A 19,345-nucleotide genomic window follows, 5' to 3' on the forward strand; every position below is an offset into this window, starting at 1 on the left:
TTGAAGTCAGGGGTAGGGTTGTCTGTTGAGCAGCGATGATTCAGTGACATGGGGCAACGACAAAAAAAGAAAAACCCCGACTCAGGGCACCCGGGAAACAGAGGGGGCCAAACAAGATAGCCGGGGCCGCTGGAGGGCGCGGGCCCAGGCGACGCGTTTTACTTCACACGTAGCGAAACTAGTACCATCCAAAGCATTCTATGAACCAGGTGATAGATGGAAGCAATGTAGGGAGGAGAGAAAAAAGAAAAGCGTTCCGATTTGACATTTCAAAGGCCATTATTGCATCCCCACCCCCGCTGCACGCCACTGGTGTGATTCCCGGAGAGATGCTGGAAAGAGTGAGATCAGAGCTGAAACATTTCACAGGCCTGCTGGATTTCCATGTTTTAAAGCCATGGTGTGTTTATGTCTTCTGTCTGGTAGCTGGGCCGGGCCACAACACAAGGCCGGCGCTAGGAAATAAGGCTTCGGTGAGGCCGTCCCACCGGTTTGGCCTCTGGCCCGTCTCCCAGTTCACACGTTGCGGTTGAAGCGTTGACGAGTGGGGGTTGATTGCTTGGGTGCAGTACAGTGAGGGGGCACCGTCTCAATGGCTGTATTAGTTCATAGAAAATGGAACGTTTCTGTCTTCATAGTCAAAATGATACATTATTTGTTTTGCACATTCCTCTTCTCATTTTTCTTTTACGTTTTGAGTCACTTGTTGGCACGCCACTAATCCTCAACCCCATCGCTGTCAAAACAACCACCTTTGTCTCGTCGGACTACGACAGGGTTGGGTCGAAACAGCTTTCTAATACGAGCATTAAGGGCTAAACTCGGCAATAGTCCACAGTTCTCACTGTTAAATTCTTGATACATATTAGTATATCAGTTAAGCTCAGATTTGTATTCTTTTCAAAGTGGGAAAAACTGTATTTACGTTTAGACAATATTATAATTTAATACAAATGACATTTATTTTGGAGGAGCAGCAACATGAGTGCCTGAATTGGGTCTGTGTCACAGAGGTAACACAAGTACGTAACATTTAACCAAGACTGAATATTTAATTTTCTTCCTATGAAAACCATTTATTTATTATTAGTTATCTAAATTTCCGGATGGCAAGTTGTGAAATTTCAAAAGCTTGTCATTTTCCAAGTTAGTATTATTTGTAAAACATTGGATTTAATTGGACATTTTTGGTGAAACTCATTACAGTCTTTTTTATAATTTTTTTTTAAGGATAACTAATTTAGCCTGAATGGAGTTGATCTTGAGTCGTATGATCCAAGGTAATAGGCCCTTGAATATTAATTTGTGAACCTAATAAAAGATTTTAAAGTTGTGCAAAGGGAGGTTGGGGGGGGGATGGAATATATATAAAGATAATATATTTTTGAATTTATATTTAGGTAGTCATTATACCTAACTATAAAATTGGCATTGAATAATTTCAGTCCAGCTTAGTATTGCTTATTACCAAGTACCGCCACTTTCAAATGATTGTAAGTATATATGATGTCATTATTCTGGGTTCATTCCTGTGTGCAGCTTTGTGAGGTACAATGTGTGGTCTGGTTCAGTCAAAAATGTGCTGAAAAGTGTCCTCAAATTCCCTTATCTAGAAATGGTCCTCAGCCAAAAGCCTGTCAGATAATACAGGTAAAGAAAAAAAAGTATGTTGTGCATATGAGTTAGTGTTTACTCTCGATAGAATCATTATACGCCACAATTTATACTTAAAAAAATACAGCATCAGCTTTGTTTTAGTACACCTTTCAGTTACTTGGGGGGCAAATGCAACACTTCAATGTTGATACGGTGAACGTGTTAGCATTATGACTTCATATGTCATTTCTTAGTGAGCCAATCCACAGTCAAATAAGTACTGACGAAACAAGTCCTCACTGTTCCGATCTAAACTTTCGGCCACTTGACTGCGCGGGTCACCCTCCGACCTCTCTCTCCGTCTTACTAACGTCTCCTCCGCTGAGACTGGCATGTGACGCTACTGGATCTAGTGGATGAAGCTCAACGAGGCTGACAAGCGCTACCCCCTTCAGCCCCCGCCACCCCTGCCCTCGACACAGTTTGGTGAAGGTTAGATCTGGGGGCCTGTCAATCAAGTGACACAAGCGCTTGCCGCGGATGAGCTGTGATGCTCTCGCCGGATCGGCTCCGTCCGCCGCGTCTTGACCTCCGTGCCGCTCCTCCGCCTCTTCCCCTCCGGTACTCAGGCTGGAGTTAGACATTGGGATGGCAGATGAGGAGCTTACCAACTTCCCCTGGAACTTTGATAGCTTGGGTTCAGTTTGATTCCGTCGATCAAAAGTGTATTTATTCCCGGTTTATGACAAATTTTAAAAATACGAATGACCTTAGGTCCATTTAACACAACAGTGACGACCCTGTAGACGTTGAAAGCTTTCCTTTGGCTGTTCGGAACCCTTTTGTGTCTGGTAGGCTTTCACTGACAAAACAGGCACCAGAGAAGTGACCTTTTTTAAATTTTTTAAAATGCTTCTGACAACAGCTTTAGTGACGCGTGTTTAGAAGAAATAGAAGAATAACTGAATAGTCAACGCAAGCAGCAATAACCTCCCCGGCTGTGCAGACAAACAAAAAAAGCGCACACAGAAACTCAGAAGTCCGTCAACGGGGAAAGAGCCCAAGGACAAAAGACGCCAACGGCGCCCACAAGCTTTGATTGACAAGTGATCTTTGGAAAGTGCAGCGCGGAAACACCACAGCAGTGAGCGCTAACAGACAGACAAAAAACAAAAACAACAAAAAACAGAACCAATAGAAAAAAGGCAGAACTCAGAAAACGGGCTCAGAGAAAGGGCTCAGCCCGCCCACTATCGGACAACAAAAAGAGGAAAAAAGTCAAGTGACGTTTCCTAAAGCATCTCCGGGACCACAACGTTGATTAACTTCATTTAAAATGCTGAAATACAGTAAAGCCTTGTGGGAAGAGTTCTATCCGAACAGAAAAAATGTAACTTACCGTTAAGTTTATGTAATTACATAAACCCCATAACCTCGCTGTCATTTCCGGCGGCGGCCATAACGTTTCACTAGATTGTTAATAAGTACACTTACTTATAAATAAATAAAAGACACTTGTTCGTAACCCTACGAGCTTGCAGGAGTCTAATAGATAGATCCTTGTGTGTAGTATATTAGTACCTGAAAAATCCAAATGCGGCCAGACTGTTATTTTCTCCCACTCGCTTTGACTTTTTCCGACTCTGAAGGCTTCCTTGGTCGTGCGAGGTTTCTTAGAACGCGTCACATGTCTTCAGCAGAAATCTATGCAAATTTTAATACCCACATGGTGTTTAGGCATAAAGGTTATAACTTTTACATTTTTGAACCGAACAACACTCCCCAAGGCTTTGTTTTGTTATGATTTTTTCTTGCAGACTCTCATTCTTTAGGTCATTACCTTTACAAAGAGAGGTCTTACAACTCTGTAGGTTGTTGTTTAGGCCTTGAAGCATCTGGAAAAACCCGGGGGCGGCTCGAGAAGGCCTTTTTGGGAAATCTTGCTCATATCATGCTGGATGTTCATAGTTATGATCAAAATATGTTATAAAAGTGATTTCCAAAGTCCAACTGACGGGCAGCGTGTGACTCACAGTGGCTTCCGCGTCCGGAAGCTTAGAGCGAGACTTTTACGAACAGCCGGGGACGAGTCGTCTGAAGAAACGACGGGGAGACGATTCAGAGATCAGAAACACATCTAATTGGACCAATCAGGGTCTCTCGCGTCTTTGTCTCGGTCCTCACATCTTGGTTGCTTAACAGCAGCTGCTGTGGCATGTGCAGTGCATTAAAACATGGTGAAGTGGCAGTTTTTTCTCACTTGGTCATGCTGACCTGCAGTTTGCAGAGTTTTGGGGAATGCAACGCTCAGGAGGTATTCCCTTACCTTTGGCCTTCTGGGAAGGAACCACGTCTTCAGTCAGAGGAGAAACCTGGGAATAATTTGACTGTCCAGACCCAGCTGTAATGTCTGGTTTGGACAGCACTGTCTACCTCTTTTCTCCCTACACTGTGGACCTCCCGGAGCAGTGGAAACCAAGGCCACCCAAGTCCTGCTGGGGCTAACAAGTTGCAAGTGTGTGTGGACAGCTAGATGAGGCCACAGCACACACACACACACACACACAAAAAAGCCAAGGCTCTGATCTCAGCTAGGGAAGCCTGCACTCAATTTAAGACAAATGGATGAAGGGCGGCGGAATGCTGAAGACCCACAGTAGATGATTTACTTTGTTGTTCATCCGGATCCATGACTCTGACCCAGCCCACCATTGCTTGTGAGATGTAAGATGTCTTTTTTCAGACAGCTGCGGGAGGAGCGGATGACGTAACAGTCGCAGCGGGCACACCACTAAGCCGAGCTGGATCAATCAAAGAGAAGGTTCGTCTGGGCCGGGTCGGAACAAAGTGACGAAGCGCATTCAGAATCGGAAGGTGGGTTTGGGTTGGCCCCCGCCGAATAGAGCGAGGACCCGCAAGTGACTCACTGTGTTGATATCGAGGGGGATCGGAGCCTCAAATCACAGCCCGATACCAGTAGAACTGGGGAGCAAAGGCACAATCCTGGTGACGACAAGTCTCGCCATAGGTCTCAAAAACATTTCTTCTGCTCCCGCTGGAGAAAACACAATCATAACGGTGAGTAACAGAAGAGGTAATCATAACTAAAGAGAGCATGTGTTGCCAGAACGAGCTCACAGAAGTGAATAATGATCTTGATAACAACCTGTTGTTTGTTTTTTTCCCCCTCCCGCTCCAGTAAAAAAGTAAAAGAAAAAAAGGGCCTTACTGGAAGAGGGGATTATGATGTCCAAAAGAATTAAACACTCTAGAATTTATGGGCCCATCAAAGAACAGAAAGGGTGGGGGGGTTGCATGCAGCAGGCCCGACCACAGCTTTCTGCTGACTAATGCAAGCCCAGGAGGTGAGTCACGGGAGGGGAGAAGGGGAAGGGGTGGTGGGTGAACGCTCCTGGGGGGCTGCTGGGAAGGTGAATGACGGTGGCGATGTGGGTCCGCTTCGATGGGGACGCGAAGGAAGGTCGCACACCGTTCAACGAAGCGAGCCCTTTTGGTTTTTGAAGCGCCAAAGTGAGGCGTCGCTGTTTGGTTCGACTGCAGTTCCTTTGGAGTGTGTATGAAAACACACACACACACACACCCGACACTCACTTTTTTTAAAACCACCTTTCTTCTCTGCTTTTTCCCCCGACTTTCGCAATATCTCATGTGGCTTTCGTGTAAAACCTAAGAGCGCACGCTTGTAATTGTTTTACTCAAGTTTCTCTTACAATGGTGCATGAGGAACAGCCTTCGGAAACTATAGCGCTTTAAAAAGCCCCCTGGGGAACCATTCAGTAAAATAAGCCATTACACAAACATTTAAAACGGTCTTTAATCAAACCTGGTTTGCACAAAGTGGTGTTTAACACCTCGGTGCGATGACGTATTTGGCCCCACAAAAAAACCCTGAGAGACAGGAAACGCAAACATCCAGCCGAGGCTTTCTGTGACAAAAACAAGCCACAGAGGCCGGTATGAAATGAGTCAAGAGGCGCCGGCCTCTTTTAAGAGATTAGAATCCTCCTTTCAGGACGGGAAACAGCCGGTGGTCACCACATCCACGGTGATCTCAAAGCGGTCCGCTAAGCAACGCACAGATCTGTTGCTCCACTAGAGCTCACAGTACCAGGGGCACCAGATAAATGGGCAGATAAAAGCTCTTTATGACAGTACTCTATATTAAGTGTTGTTATGGAATAATACGTTCCTTTGTTATTGCTGAAAGAACACTTTTAAAGATATTCCTTCCAGTGAGAAGTGGGCTGGGTTACATTACTTTCCATTTAAAACATTTTCCTTTTCAAGAATACCATTAGAGCCATCACCTTCCTCTCAGTCATAACCTACAAATAAAAATACATATGGACATCATTTTTTATGATCTTCTTTAAATTATTATTATTTGAAGGTTATTATTTAAATAATTATCATTAATAATGATATGTAAAATATTACAAAAAGATTACATTACAATCTTTTTTCATTTTATCATTAACTTTTAAAATGTAGTATCTGTATCTATGTATCTGAATCTAAGTGCTCATGCTAACATGCTCACAATGACAATGCTAAACATTGTGATTCTAACACTGTTTGGTCTAAAAGAAAGGCAGAAAAGTTTTTTTTTTAAATGCCTGATTTTCTCAGGCTCTGCTTGAAAACGTTTTTAAAAATTGCTGTTGATTAATTTTCTGTTAATCGACTAATCGCCTCACAGTTTCAGCTCTACAACACAAAAAATGACATTATTACAGAGTTATTATTAGATATTACAGAGTGGACCACAGTGTCGGTGAGACCGATTAACTGACTGATATTGCGATGCCGCGAGCGTGGCTAAAAACGCTAAACTTGGATCCGGTTCGAGCCTCTGAAATTGGATGATGAGCACATTTTCATTGCCTTCTGACATTTTTGGAACAAAAAAATGTTTACCATATACATGTATGTATCATGCCACGCTCACCGTAGTATCCACAGTTGCGGCTGCGGTAGTTTGAACATGATTGGAGGTAGACCCCTGCGCCTCGACAACCACACAGCCTTGGGGTCCCAAAGTGATGATGACTGACCCACAGCCGCGCTCCAGCAGCTCCCTGCCGGCCCGATGTGCTTCCTCCACATTAGCTACGGAGGAACCAGTCAGCAGCTCAGCCTGTGTGGAGACCGCAGGTAAGTCACAGAAGACACACAATACTGTGTAACCACATTCAGGACGCCCTCTTATTTAGCTGATTGTTAAGATAAAAAATGTATGTTCTAAAAATCAAAATAATTGAATTTTCTTCTCTACAAGTCTTTGTTTCTGGGTCAATGAGTGAAGTTAATCAAAGGTTAGGAGTTTAAATTATACAAAGGGCCAAACCAGCACTACAGCGGGACACTGGGAGGATGCATTATGGAAATTCCCCTCGGCAAACACCTAGTACCACGGCATGTGTGTAACACGCAAGAAGTCAGAGCAAGGCCTTGAATCTTTGCCTCGAAAAGAATTAACTTAAAACCTGCCTTTCTAAAAACCCAGTGAAATACATCACAAGCATTCACTATGTCCAAGGATCCCTAATTAGTAGTCCATTACGAGTCTTTTGCCTATTTGCGTGAGTTCCCATTCTTGTATTAACAGTCCTGCGATGAGTCAGCTCTTAATTACACGCCGACTGTGGTCAGACGGACTCCCAACACATTCGCTCGGTGAAGACTTGCTGGATCCGTCAGCAGTCTGCGGGCCAAACATTTTCAGAGTAGATTCTCTGACTACGCTGCTGCATCTGGCTTCAAGATGACTAAACAGTGACCAAGCAGGACTCCACAGCTGATGTTTGAGGGAACTTCAAGGCAAACCCGAGAACCGCAGCAGTTCTCTCCAGAGTAAGTGGCACCCTCGATAGAGAGACGAGCCACGCTATTTTTTTCTTCTTTTCTTCTTCTGGTGATTAAAGGCGAGTGCATGGCTCTACTGTATCTATTTGCTCTGGCTCAGTTTTCACAAATCTTGATGTGCTAAATGATTCTCCTGAGAACACAACATGCTGTCACTGCAAATCAGAGCCTCCTTTCTCAAAATGCAGACACCTTATATGAGTTTCAGTGTGTATTGCTGTGTAACACGCGTCAGCTTGTCTCTTTATTTTTCCTCATTTGCAGCGACAATGCAACTTAATTTCTAATTACTTTACTAAATGCTACAATCACTATGTGTATGTTAGAGTAGTGCAAAGAAGATTACATTGAAATGACAAGTGATACAAATATGTATTATTTTATTTATATTAAAAGCAAACATAATTTGTTCTTGTTTGAATGTATGATTAACTGTAGTGTAAAGTCAGTCACCACATGCCATAATTTATATTTACAGTCATAGCTTATTCAATTTAAAGAATAAAAAATGAAATTCTTACTAAATTATTTAAAGTACTGACATTATGTTTCTTATTACAATTCGTAGTTTGAGGAAATGACCACTGTTTGACAAAATTATTTCATAATGAAAATGTTATTTTAAAATGTCACAGTGACTGAAATAAAGAGATAAACTCCCTGTGTGAGATTTTGCTCAAACTGATTCTGATATTTTATTTTGTGTGCTATCTCGACATATTGAGAGCATAATTGGGAGTTTACCATTTAGCATTAACGGTCCTGCAAATTGCAACTGTTGTGAGAATTGAGCCAAAGAAATGGTAATATGTAAGGTGTATTGTGTTTCCTATTTGAGTATTTCTTGTCTCTCTTACTCTCATCCACACACACACCTCTACATGTGTGTGTGTGGAAGGACATAACCCTCCACACACACAACGCATGATAGAATGTATATTTTTACTCCTGTAAGGGTTTTCATTAATAAGCACAAGGACAAACAATGTTCAACCTCCCCACACCTCACGTCTCCTTACAATAACACAAAGACAAAACATTATCAATAATGTACTACTGACAAAAGATGAATGGCATGAAGCCACACACACAACAACATGTAGAATCTATATAAATATTTAAACAAAAAAGAGAAAATAAATACATAAAACATTACACGACCTTGTACTCTCAATGCCGTTTCTGTCTCAAAGGTGATGCGTATTTATATTATTTGAAGAAACTTTGTCTCTAACGCTTGCGTTTCTAAGGGATGTAATAAAACCTTTCAAATATCTCTTTTGCCAGCGTCTCAGTATATACATTATCTTCACTAAAATCCTAAATGACGCCCCTTGGTTAACTCATGCTTTAATACTTGGTCTATTTGTATTTTTCCCAATAAAGAGCAATATGTTGTTTGGCTCGCAGGACGTGTCTATATTCCTTTTTCTTAGTTTTAGGTTTGAAGGGTACAAGTTTAAAACAATTAAAATCTGACACATCTAAAGAGGTGATACTGTCTGTCCCGTGTTTTATTTCTTTGCAACACTCATTGTAACTGTAATACACTAATAAAAAAAAGAAGAGATCACGCTCACACATTAGAACGTGAGGAATCAAATAATAATCATACAAATATTTTGGGCAAGAGAAAATCAATATTTTGAAATATGTTGGGTGATAAAACATTTGATTAGTGTTCCTTCTGAACAAAAAATAAATAAATAAACAATGTGAAATCCATTTTAGGGTGGACGTCCCCCTTTAATTTGTCTAAAATCACCATGCTTTATGAATACTGGCAGTATAGAAAACATACAAGCTTGTTTCTTAATGCTCGCTAGTATGCTTCTATTAAAAAGGGTGAGATACATTTCAGATACGTGGATGATAGCGACGTGGATCCATTTCGGCACGTGAGGTCCTCCGGTGTGGACATCAAAGATAATTCCCCTCGCTATGAAGCACTTCAGCGTAGAATGTGGGCTGAGGATCAAAGAGTGCCTGAACTTTGTCATCCTAACCCCCTCAGCTTTAGCATGGTACAGTGAGACCACACACACACACACCTGTACAGAAGGTTTGCCAGCTATAACCCCCCCGCACGGGAAGGTCAAAGCCCGGCTAACACTCGCGTTCAATAGGGGTCTGAGGATCCGATCTTCACACCTTCCCACCTCCCCCTTTGCTTTTGTCATCTGTCAAAGTGAACAATGACCTTGGACAGTTCAGAAATAAAACCGAGTGTATCTAGAGCCCGGAGCACACCCCGGTGTTGTCGGATGCCAAGAGAGAGAAAAAACACACACAAAAAAAAGAGCCGTTTTGTTAGTCATCAGCTTCACACCAGGGCAGGGAATCAATCTACCTCCCTCTGTGTACAAGAATATGAGAAAGTTGAGTTATGTCTCTCTCGCTGTGTGTGTGTGTGTGTGTGTGTGTGTGTGTGTGTGTGTGTGTGTGTGTGTGTGTGTGTGTGTGTGTGTGTGTGTGTGTGTGTGTGCGTATCTCACACATTTAGTGCACAAAGCATATGCAGTAGAAAGCTGTCGACATGGTGGGTGTAGGCATAGGTGGAAAGAATGTACTATCATTACAGTAATTTTCTATATGTATACATATATTTATATATGAATCAGAATTTACCTCGTCCCTGAACAGGATCTTTTAGTGCCCTTTCCACCCGTGCAAAGGGCCTCCCACATAACTTGACTGTACCTCCATGACCTGACACTCCTGCGCTTTCCGTCAACTCTCCCTTTCATGTCCCCACACCTGGCTACGGCTTCTCTCCGCTCTGCATCACCACATCAAATACAGACTGCCGGGCAAACTCAAACCCACTTTATCCCCGAGGATGACTCAGCCACAGAACACATCTGCCTTGTTGTTTTTTTTACTACGATTCCCATCTCACCCCCCCCTCTGTCGCTCATCTGTCATCACCTGACAGTCAAGACATTAGGTGCCATGACACCAAGTTTTTACAGTGAAAAGGCAGAGAGATGCTTAGTTTCCTCGTCATACCAGAGGGTTTACATGTATGGCTAAAGGCTACAGTGGGGGGTATTGATGTGCTGGCAGGGGTCATGACCCAGGAGACAGAGTTGAATCGCTGTGAAAACGTGTGTGTACGTGTGGGCGCGCATTAACATCTCACACCTACTGATTTGTTTGTTTCTTAGATAAGATGAAAATAATTATTTCTAGCTGCCCGACTCGGCGCTTGTTACTGTTTGACAGGTGTTGAAAACATTCAAATAGCAGCTTGTGTTGATTTTAACTATCATGACTGAAGTCGACCATTCGCTCTTTTTTTCCAGGCCTTTCCGCAAAAAGACGAGCAAAAAGTGTAAGTGGTGGAGTAAAAGGTGTAGGCTGCAAAAGTTAGCATGCCCGGCTAACTAGCTTACTACAGTAGTAACCACAATTTGCTTTCAAGGTCAAGGAGCACAGAACTACATTAGCTTGTGGCGTTACATGGTAAATAAAAGCCATGTCCACGACCAGCACATCCACTGTGTAAGTATTACCCCATTGTGTGGAAGCTGCTCCTGAATACGATCACGATCAAGTTTGCTGCCCTGTCCTGCTTTTGATCGATTTGGGAAAGTTTGCAGTAGAACTAGCGAATGAGACTATGAACTCGTGTTTACAATGTTTAGTAAGGTGATATATCAGGTGAGTCATTTTCTCATAGACTTCTATCCAATCTGACTTCTCTTTGCAACCAAAAGGAGTCGCCCCCTGGTGGCCATCAGAAAGAATTGAAGTTTAAAGCACTTCCGCATTGGCTTTACTTTTTAGAACCGGAGGTTGCCACCTGGCCATGATGCTCGTTCTAACTACCTTTAAACTGCATTGCAAAACCAACACTGTTCCTTCATTTCTACGTCTTCTATATAAATCTGACGGCATACATTTTGCCTGATTAAAAAGCAACTCATGGAGCTAACGTTAGCTTAATTACTTAGCTAGCTACAGCTGATTAAATCAGCTGGCGTCATTTCAGAAAGAATCGACGGCCGCTCGCTAAAACCACTGAGCCCGCTCTTGTTTTACCTCTACGTAAAATTGAGAACCCTACAAGTTTTGACGGTAGATATGCCACATATATCACCGTAAACTGCACGTGTGCGCTGCTAGAACAGAAAGGTCAATTCAGCAACAACAATTTTGCTGTGTAGGAGGGGTTTCAGTTTCCTTTTGCTACCTTGTTGTTGTTGTGAGTGAATACGCGTGTGAGAACGAAGAGTTATTGTGTGAGGAAGCATACATTCTGCTGTGATAAATACTCTGTGTGTGTGTGTGTGTGTGTGTGTGTGTGTGTGTGTGTGTGTGTGATTAATCACCTCAGACTCATTACAGCAAAACACATCAGAGGCTCGGTAGAAATCCGCATCCAAGTCTGCAATAGCCGGTGCTGGGTTGAATATTGTCTTCACTGCAACAAGAAACCAGGAAGCAATTCATTTCATTGGCATGTGAAACATTATAGCGTACAGGTCGCTCAGGATGACATGCGATCATTAGCAGGCGTTTAAAAAACAAATACAATTGTTCTCAGTTACAGTTGCCAGCTCACATTTAATAGGATACGATTGTGACAATGTCCTGCAGTGACACATTTTTATAATTGTCTGATGTTTCGCTTCCATTTGCTAAGCTTCACTGTCAAGCTCTGACATTACCTTAATTAAACTTTCAATGTGAACAAAGGCTAGTGGGCTACCACTGGGAATTGCCCTCGCAGACAAAGCTCAAGTGGATGAGCTTATATAAAAGGCCACCTTTTAAACGATTAAATTAGCATTCCCTGGAAAAGAAGACCGGAGAGAAAAAAACAACAACATGAAACCCTGGTGGAAACGGCCTCACATCCTGCAGTTATGGGGCGGCGTGTGTCAATATGAGGCGCATAACCCTACACATGTGCATGTCAGTGTGTGGGTGAGCCGAGTTGTGACCCTTTCTCTGCGCCAGAGAGGGTGAGAGCGAGAGAGAGCAAAGGAGTGTTTGTCAGAAGTAATCCTCCGTACGTGTTGCACATCACTGTCTCATGCATATTCATGAGCAGAGAGCATTAATGCATCTAATACCATGATTTCTGTGTATGTGTGAGGATAAGCCCAGCTTGACGAAGCGATTAATTCTCATATCTCTGTGTACAAAATAAAGCCTCATGCAAGTGTGTGCGTGCGGGTGTGTGTGTGTGTGTGTGAGGGAAATATATGTTCAGCGTTGGTGACATCAAAGTCTGTTGTGCAAAAGTGTGTGCCTAGTTGCTGTGTGTGTGTGTGTGTGTGTTTGCGTGGGCACATGAGAGAGCAGCTGCGTGGGTTTGTGCAGGGCTTTGGCCACCTGGCGCTTTGAGGTGGATGCTGGGGTGCTCGCTAGTAAAAGTGGATATAACATCTCTCTCTCTCTCGTTTTCAACACACACACATATATATATACTGTATCTGTACCCTACATGAGCCAAGACCGTGTCACAAAAAAAGTGATTGCTAGGTTCTTCCTGACTCTTCTTCTGCTCTCTCTCTCTCTCTCTCGAATTGCACCTCAGCTTCCATCACTTTGCTTTCCAAGACAAGTGCGAGATCTCTGAAATGTGATGCCTCCATCACTTTTGCATAAAAGGAGGGATCTCTTTCTGCCCCCCTCGCCTGTTTGCGGCCCCCTGTATCAGCTCCTCATCTCCTCTTTCACCACAAATGCTGTCCAGGGTTTCTCTATAAGAATACAGCTGGCCATTTTATTTTATTTATTGCAAACAAAAGACCATGAAAACACCAAAACCAAATCTCAATACTTTCCATCTGTACATTTCTGCAGCTTTAACAGGCTCCAAAAGCGTCCAATCCTTTTCATGAGTGCTTTTGTTGGGGACTAGTTTCAGCTGCGTACTAATACACATTTGGCTGCTTTGTTTGTGGACAACAATGGAGCTCTATGCCACTTGTCAGTCGGAGAAATTCTTTGACATTGATTTGAAACGTGTGTTTGAACAAGCTCCCATTTAGTTTATTTTCTCCTTGCCTGAGGACCATTTCTCTTCCGCTTTCATTTTGTTCTCTTTCGCACAACCGTACTGCATCCTGACAAACCAACAACCTTGAATCTCGATGAATGCATCAACATAAAAGCCTGTTTATTAACAAATATCCCTCCCCCATCTTACAAATCCCTCCCCCTCTCCCACCAGGAGGGGAATCAACACTGATTAGTGCTGTTAACTGGGAAAACTTCCACAGCATATATGTGGAGTACTCCGGTGGCAGTTAGCGAAGCACTAACCACACACTGTATACTGTGTAAACAGGATGAATAAAGTATCACTGAATCATCTAAAAGGCTTACTCATGCTTTACTCGGCCTATCCTCGGCGGTCATATTATTATTTGTAGTCGTGGACAGAACCGGTAGGAAGCACAGAGCCTGCTCGCTCGTCTGCGGCGTGATCCCGTCGCTGATGTCAAATGCATAGGCGCTCATTAAGTATGCACGCAATGAGACTGCCGAGGACGGAGGCCTATCAATATGCACGCCAGAGCAGCTTGTGTGAGATCCTAATACACTGATGCATGAAGGAACCCGCCTCCCCGATGCAAAGTCAAAGTCAAAAGTCAAAGTCAGTTTTATTGTCACTCCTCCATTTGTGCAAACATACAGAGGACCTGAAATTATGTTTCTCTACTGTCTGACGTAAAGTGAATGGTGCAAAACAGTTAAAAAAGTAAAAAATAGACAACATATAACCTATAAACAACATATAACATAGTGCAAAAACATATACACATAGTGCAAAAACAGTTAAAAAAGTAAAAGATAGACAACATACAAACAACATAAATTAGGAAACTACAGTGGCTTGCAAAAGTATTCATACCCCTTGAACGTTTCCACATTTTGTCACATTACACGCTACAAACATAAATATATTTTATTGGAATTTTATGTGAAAGACCAACACAAAGTGTCACACAATTGTGAAGTACAAATAAAATTATACATGATTTAAAAATGTTTTTTTTCATAAATAAAAAACTGAAAAGTGCAGTGTGCAAAATGATTCAGCCCCCTTTTCTCTGAGTGCAACCAATTGCCTTCAGAAGTTGCCTGATGACTGCTGAATGATTGAATGTTGACCGAATGACTAAATAGAGTCCACCTGTGTGTAATCTAATCTCAGCACAAATACAGCTGTTCTGTGACGGCCTCAGAGGTTTGTTAAGAGAATATTGGGGAGCAAACAGGACCATGAAGTCCAAGGAACACACCAGACAGGTCAGAGATAAAGTTGTGGAGAAGTTTAAAGCAGGGTTAGGCTATAAAAAGATTTCCCAAGCTTTGAACATGTCACGGAGCACTGTTCAGTCCATTATCCGGAAAGGGAAAGAGTACGGCACAACTGCAAACCGACCAAGACACGGCCGTCCACCTGAACTTACGGGCCGAACAAGGAGAGCACTGACAGGAGATGCAGCCAAGAGGCCCATGTGACTCTGGACCAACTGCAGAGATCCACAGCTCAGGTGGGGGAATCTGTCCACAGGACAACTATTGGGCGTGCACTCCACAAATCTGGCCTTTATGGAAGAGTGGCAAGAAGAAAGCCATTGTTAAAAGAAAACCATAAGAAGTCCCGTTTGCAGTTTGCCAGAAACCATGTGGGGACACAGCAAACATGTGGAAGAAGGTGCTCTGGTCAGATGAGACCACAATGTAACTGTTTGGCCTAAATGCAAAACGTTATGTGTGGCGGAAACCTAACACTGCACCCTGAACACACCATCCCCACTGTCAAACATGGTGGTAGCATGATGCTCTGGGGTGCTTCTCTTCAGCAGGGACAGGGAAGTTGGTCAGAGTTGATGGGACGATGGATGGAGCCAAACACAGGGCAGTCTTGGAAGAAAACCTGTTGGAGTCTGCAAAAGACTTGAGACTGGGGCGGAGGTTCACCTTCCAGCAGAACAACGACCCTAAACACAAAGCCAGGGCTACAATGGAATGGTTTAAAACCAAACATATTCATGTGTTAGAATGGCCCAGTCAAAGTCCAGACCTGAACCCCATCGAGAATCTGTGGCAAGATCTGAAAACGCTCTCCATCTAATCTGACTGACCTTGAGCTGTTTTGCAAAGAAGAATGGGCAAAAATCTCAGTCTCTAGATGTGCAAAGCTGGTAGAGACATACCCCAAAAGACTTGCAGCTGCAATTGCAGCAAAAGGCGGTTCCACAAAGTATTGACTCAGGGGGGCTGAATAATTTTGCACACTGCACTTTTCAGTTTTTTATTTGTGAAAAAAAAATAAAAACATGTATAATTTTCTTTGTACTTTGCAATTGTGTGACACTCTGTGTTGGTCTTTCACATAAAAGTCCAATAAAATATATTTATGTTTGTGGCGTGTAATGTGACAAAATGTGGCAACGTTCAAGGGGTATGAATACTTTTGCAAGCCACTGCATATAAGTGTGCGTTAATAGCAGCGGTCAGACAGTTTAGCAGCAGACATGAGTCTAGATGTGGGAGTGGAAAGGTAGAGAGTTCAGCTTCCTGACAGCTTGGTGAATGAAGCTGTTTGACAGCCTGGTGGTGCGAGCCCAGAGGCTCCGGTATCTGAAGAGACCTTGGAGGGGTGGCAGGGGTCGCTCACAATAATCTCCTTGGTCTTGCTGTTGTTCAGCAGGAGGTTGTTGTCTCTGCTCAAAGGAGCTGAGACCGGTGCGTTGTGATCGGGTTCCTTTGGGTGTTTTTGCTCTTCAGGTATTAGGTAAACCACACACACACACACACACACACACACACACACACACACACACACACACACACACACAGCTGTTGGGACAGATGTGGTAGTACTGGGATGTGTGCACACTGAGTCATGTCTGGCAGGAGTGTGTGTGTGTGTGTGTGTGTGTGTGTGTGTGTGTGTGTGTGTGTGTCATGACTCTGGGCTTTTTTTAAAATTATTATTTGCACAGAGGTTCAAAGTCTGGTCGCACATGTGCAAGAAGAAGCAGCCAGAATAGTTCAGAAAAGTAAAAAAATACTGCAGTTTTTGTTTGCTTTGGTCGATTTAGGAAGAAAGGTGGATGAACAACAAGGGCAGAGGGGGGAAAAACAAGGAGATCGCATACACTCTTGCATGCTCGCACACACACAGACACACACACAAAATAAATGAGTCATCAGTGAGTATGTGAAAGGGCTTTAAGAGGCTCTAATTGCATCTGGTGAGAAATATAAAAGCGGCTTCTCAGACAAAGAAGAGGGGGAGGAAGACTGGTTGAAGGCGGAAGAAGAAAGAAAGAGTGGATCTACTCCTACCATTTCCTCAGTTATTAGTATTAATTGAATTGCATTAACTCCTCAATATTAAACAGTAGCTGGCAATAAAGGCCATATATGCATATGCTTTCCTCTCAAAGAATTACACGTAAGGGAGAATAAACTCATCCTGTGAGTTTTTCCTGATAGCTGGCATCCGCGGTGCGTGTGCCTTGGTGGTGACATTTGCGCAATTCGAGCGGCACTTCACCCCCGCGCCATTAAAATTGTATCGCCGCCGTACCCATTAACACCCAGTTCTCTCCAGAGGACTCCATTTACGCAATAATCTGGTGTGCCAGCATCAACTCTGCCAAGGTGTCTTCGCCCGCCTTGCCTCTCTCTCTCTCTCTTGGTACCACATGCAGAGCCTGATCCCATGGTGCGGTCGATGCGGTGACGGATGGGGGGGATTTATAGGGGGGAGGGGGGACTCGGCGTGGCCATCTGGGCGTCCCATCTGCAACACGGTTATGGCTGCGACTCTTTCTGTTCTGGCAGCCTACGGCGAGCGATTACCGGGCGACAGGCCCTGACGACAAGGGGCGAGAGGCTCCCTAGACGTCTCGAATGACGCGGACGCCCGCTAATAATAGGATGCTGCTGGGAATGATGAGCTCAATAACCTGGTTATCACCAAAAAGGTGGCGAGTGGAAGGTGCCGAGGGAGGGTGGCTGTCTAAAACAGGCCTTGTATCCTGTTAGCTTTTCGTAATGTGTGTGCAGACGTGGTGGTTGATGGAAAATGTGAGGAAACAGGGACCCAACAAACTTGCACTTTACTTGGTTAAGTGATTCGAGCCAGTGAGAGGCCTGTCTCTGGAGGAAAGTGGAAATGTGGCATACAAACAGAAAGATCACATGACTGATGAGACGGATCTGCTGGTCCTCTACTGTATCTTTCAAGGCGATTATGCTCTGCTGCTTGGCCGATCACGCAACACGGCGTCGAACGTAGGTTTGTGAAGTAAAAAAACAGAGATTTCAAGGGAGAAGTTACAGTGCAACAACGAATCGATAAAATTCGATAAAATTCGATTATTAAAAGAGTTGGCAACGAAATTCATTATCGATTCCTCGTGATTATTACGCCACTCAATAAGTCGCGGAGATGTTTGAGCGAGGAAAGCACACGGCTAACGGTACCGGCGATCATAGCGGGGAACGTGAGGTGAAATCCCGACCGTGTTTCCTCTTTTTAGGAAAACATTTTCCTGATTGAACAGCTTTGAAAATGTTCTTTGCATCAACCAACATCAGCTACCAGTCACACTGGACCCAGTGAGCCTATTGTGTTCGTAGAATGTGCGGCGTCAAGCTAGCCGATGAGTACGCCTGGCCAGAGTGGAGCAGGCTCAACAGGGCTATGCATGAGGATTAAGAGGGAAGTCATATTTATGTAGTCATAGTTTGGCAAAACATATTCATGTTTGGGACATACTGAGTACACAGATGGCTGACAGAGAAGTGGATAAAAAATGCGGAAGTGATTAGAGAAGTTTCTATGGACACTTTGGCACCTTTTTTTGGACACATTTTCGTTCTCCGGCGCTGTTGGATCCATTGCAACGACTGAAGAGCAAACATTCGATAGTCCCGGTCACGCAAACATGGGGTGAGTGTTTCACAAGAAAGACATTGGTTTTCGTATCACTTTGGGTGATTCAAATGTATACACAAAAAAAGTAGCTTAACTTTTTGGGTCAAACAAAGCAGCCTTGGAAGACCACAGTAACCGAAACGAAACAAATGAAAAAATAGTTGATGGAACGCAAAGGGAACCTCTTGGTCTGTCTCACTTAGGCGTGGCATTAGAATACTTTTTCAAACTTCTTTTCTTCTACACATTTTCTCTCTCCGACCTCAGAAGAACGGGCGCACGTGTGCTGCGGACACCACACCATGGCGTGCACTACGGCGACAGTCACTGACCTTTGTTCTCCTGCGCCATGCGTAGTGCTTGCAGGGACGTCTGCGGGTTGATCTCCAGCTGGCACACCAGAACTTTTGCCCGACTGACGGCCGGAAGAGCCCCCTGCAGCTCCTCGCCGCCCAGCAGCATGTTGGCACCGGCCACGATCACGATGGCGTTCTCGCCTGCCCACGGTGTCAAACAGGACGTCAAAAGTCAAGCTTCCATCAAAGCTCAAATGCCAAACTAAGCATGTACTCCAAAATGAAATGAACCCTGTTGTAAACACATCAACCCGAATGTTTTCATATCCATTGGTTTGGTTTCCTTTGGTCACCTCAGGAAATAGCTTAACGCGTTTTAATTAACTGACCTTTTCAGACTAATCCAAAATGGCATGTGCACATTCTTTCATGGCAGATTATTTCCTAATTGCAATCTCTCAATTAACCACTTCCAGTTAGACCTCTGTCCTCTTTCTAAACACTGAATTCAAACACTTGCATAATGACGTGGGAGGATGTTAAATGGCAGAGAAAGGGATCCAGATGTAAAAGTGGGTCCACACGTCGTGGGAGTTTTACATCACCTGACTGTGTTTGCTACATGACAGAAATTGCTCTCCAACAT

At 43.7% G+C, this 19,345-nt stretch overlaps 1 protein-coding gene across 1 annotated transcript in view; it reads right to left on the reverse strand.

Moving 5' to 3' along the window:
* The window catches only part of rbks (ribokinase), a gene marked incomplete at its 5' end in the record, with an annotated part of 29,772 nt that overhangs the window by 1,781 nt on the left and 8,646 nt on the right, over nucleotides 1–19,345 (reverse strand). Inside the window, 3 exons of the mRNA XM_079216719.1 lie at nucleotides 6,566–6,754; nucleotides 11,817–11,908; nucleotides 18,736–18,900. Of these exons, the coding sequence (XP_079072845.1) occupies nucleotides 6,566–6,754; nucleotides 11,817–11,908; nucleotides 18,736–18,900 (446 nt within the window). The remainder of the gene's footprint in view (nucleotides 1–6,565; nucleotides 6,755–11,816; nucleotides 11,909–18,735; nucleotides 18,901–19,345) is intronic.

Source organism: Taurulus bubalis, assembly GCF_910589615.1.
Source record: "Taurulus bubalis genome assembly, chromosome: 1".
Taxonomy (NCBI): domain Eukaryota; kingdom Metazoa; phylum Chordata; class Actinopteri; order Perciformes; family Cottidae; genus Taurulus; species Taurulus bubalis.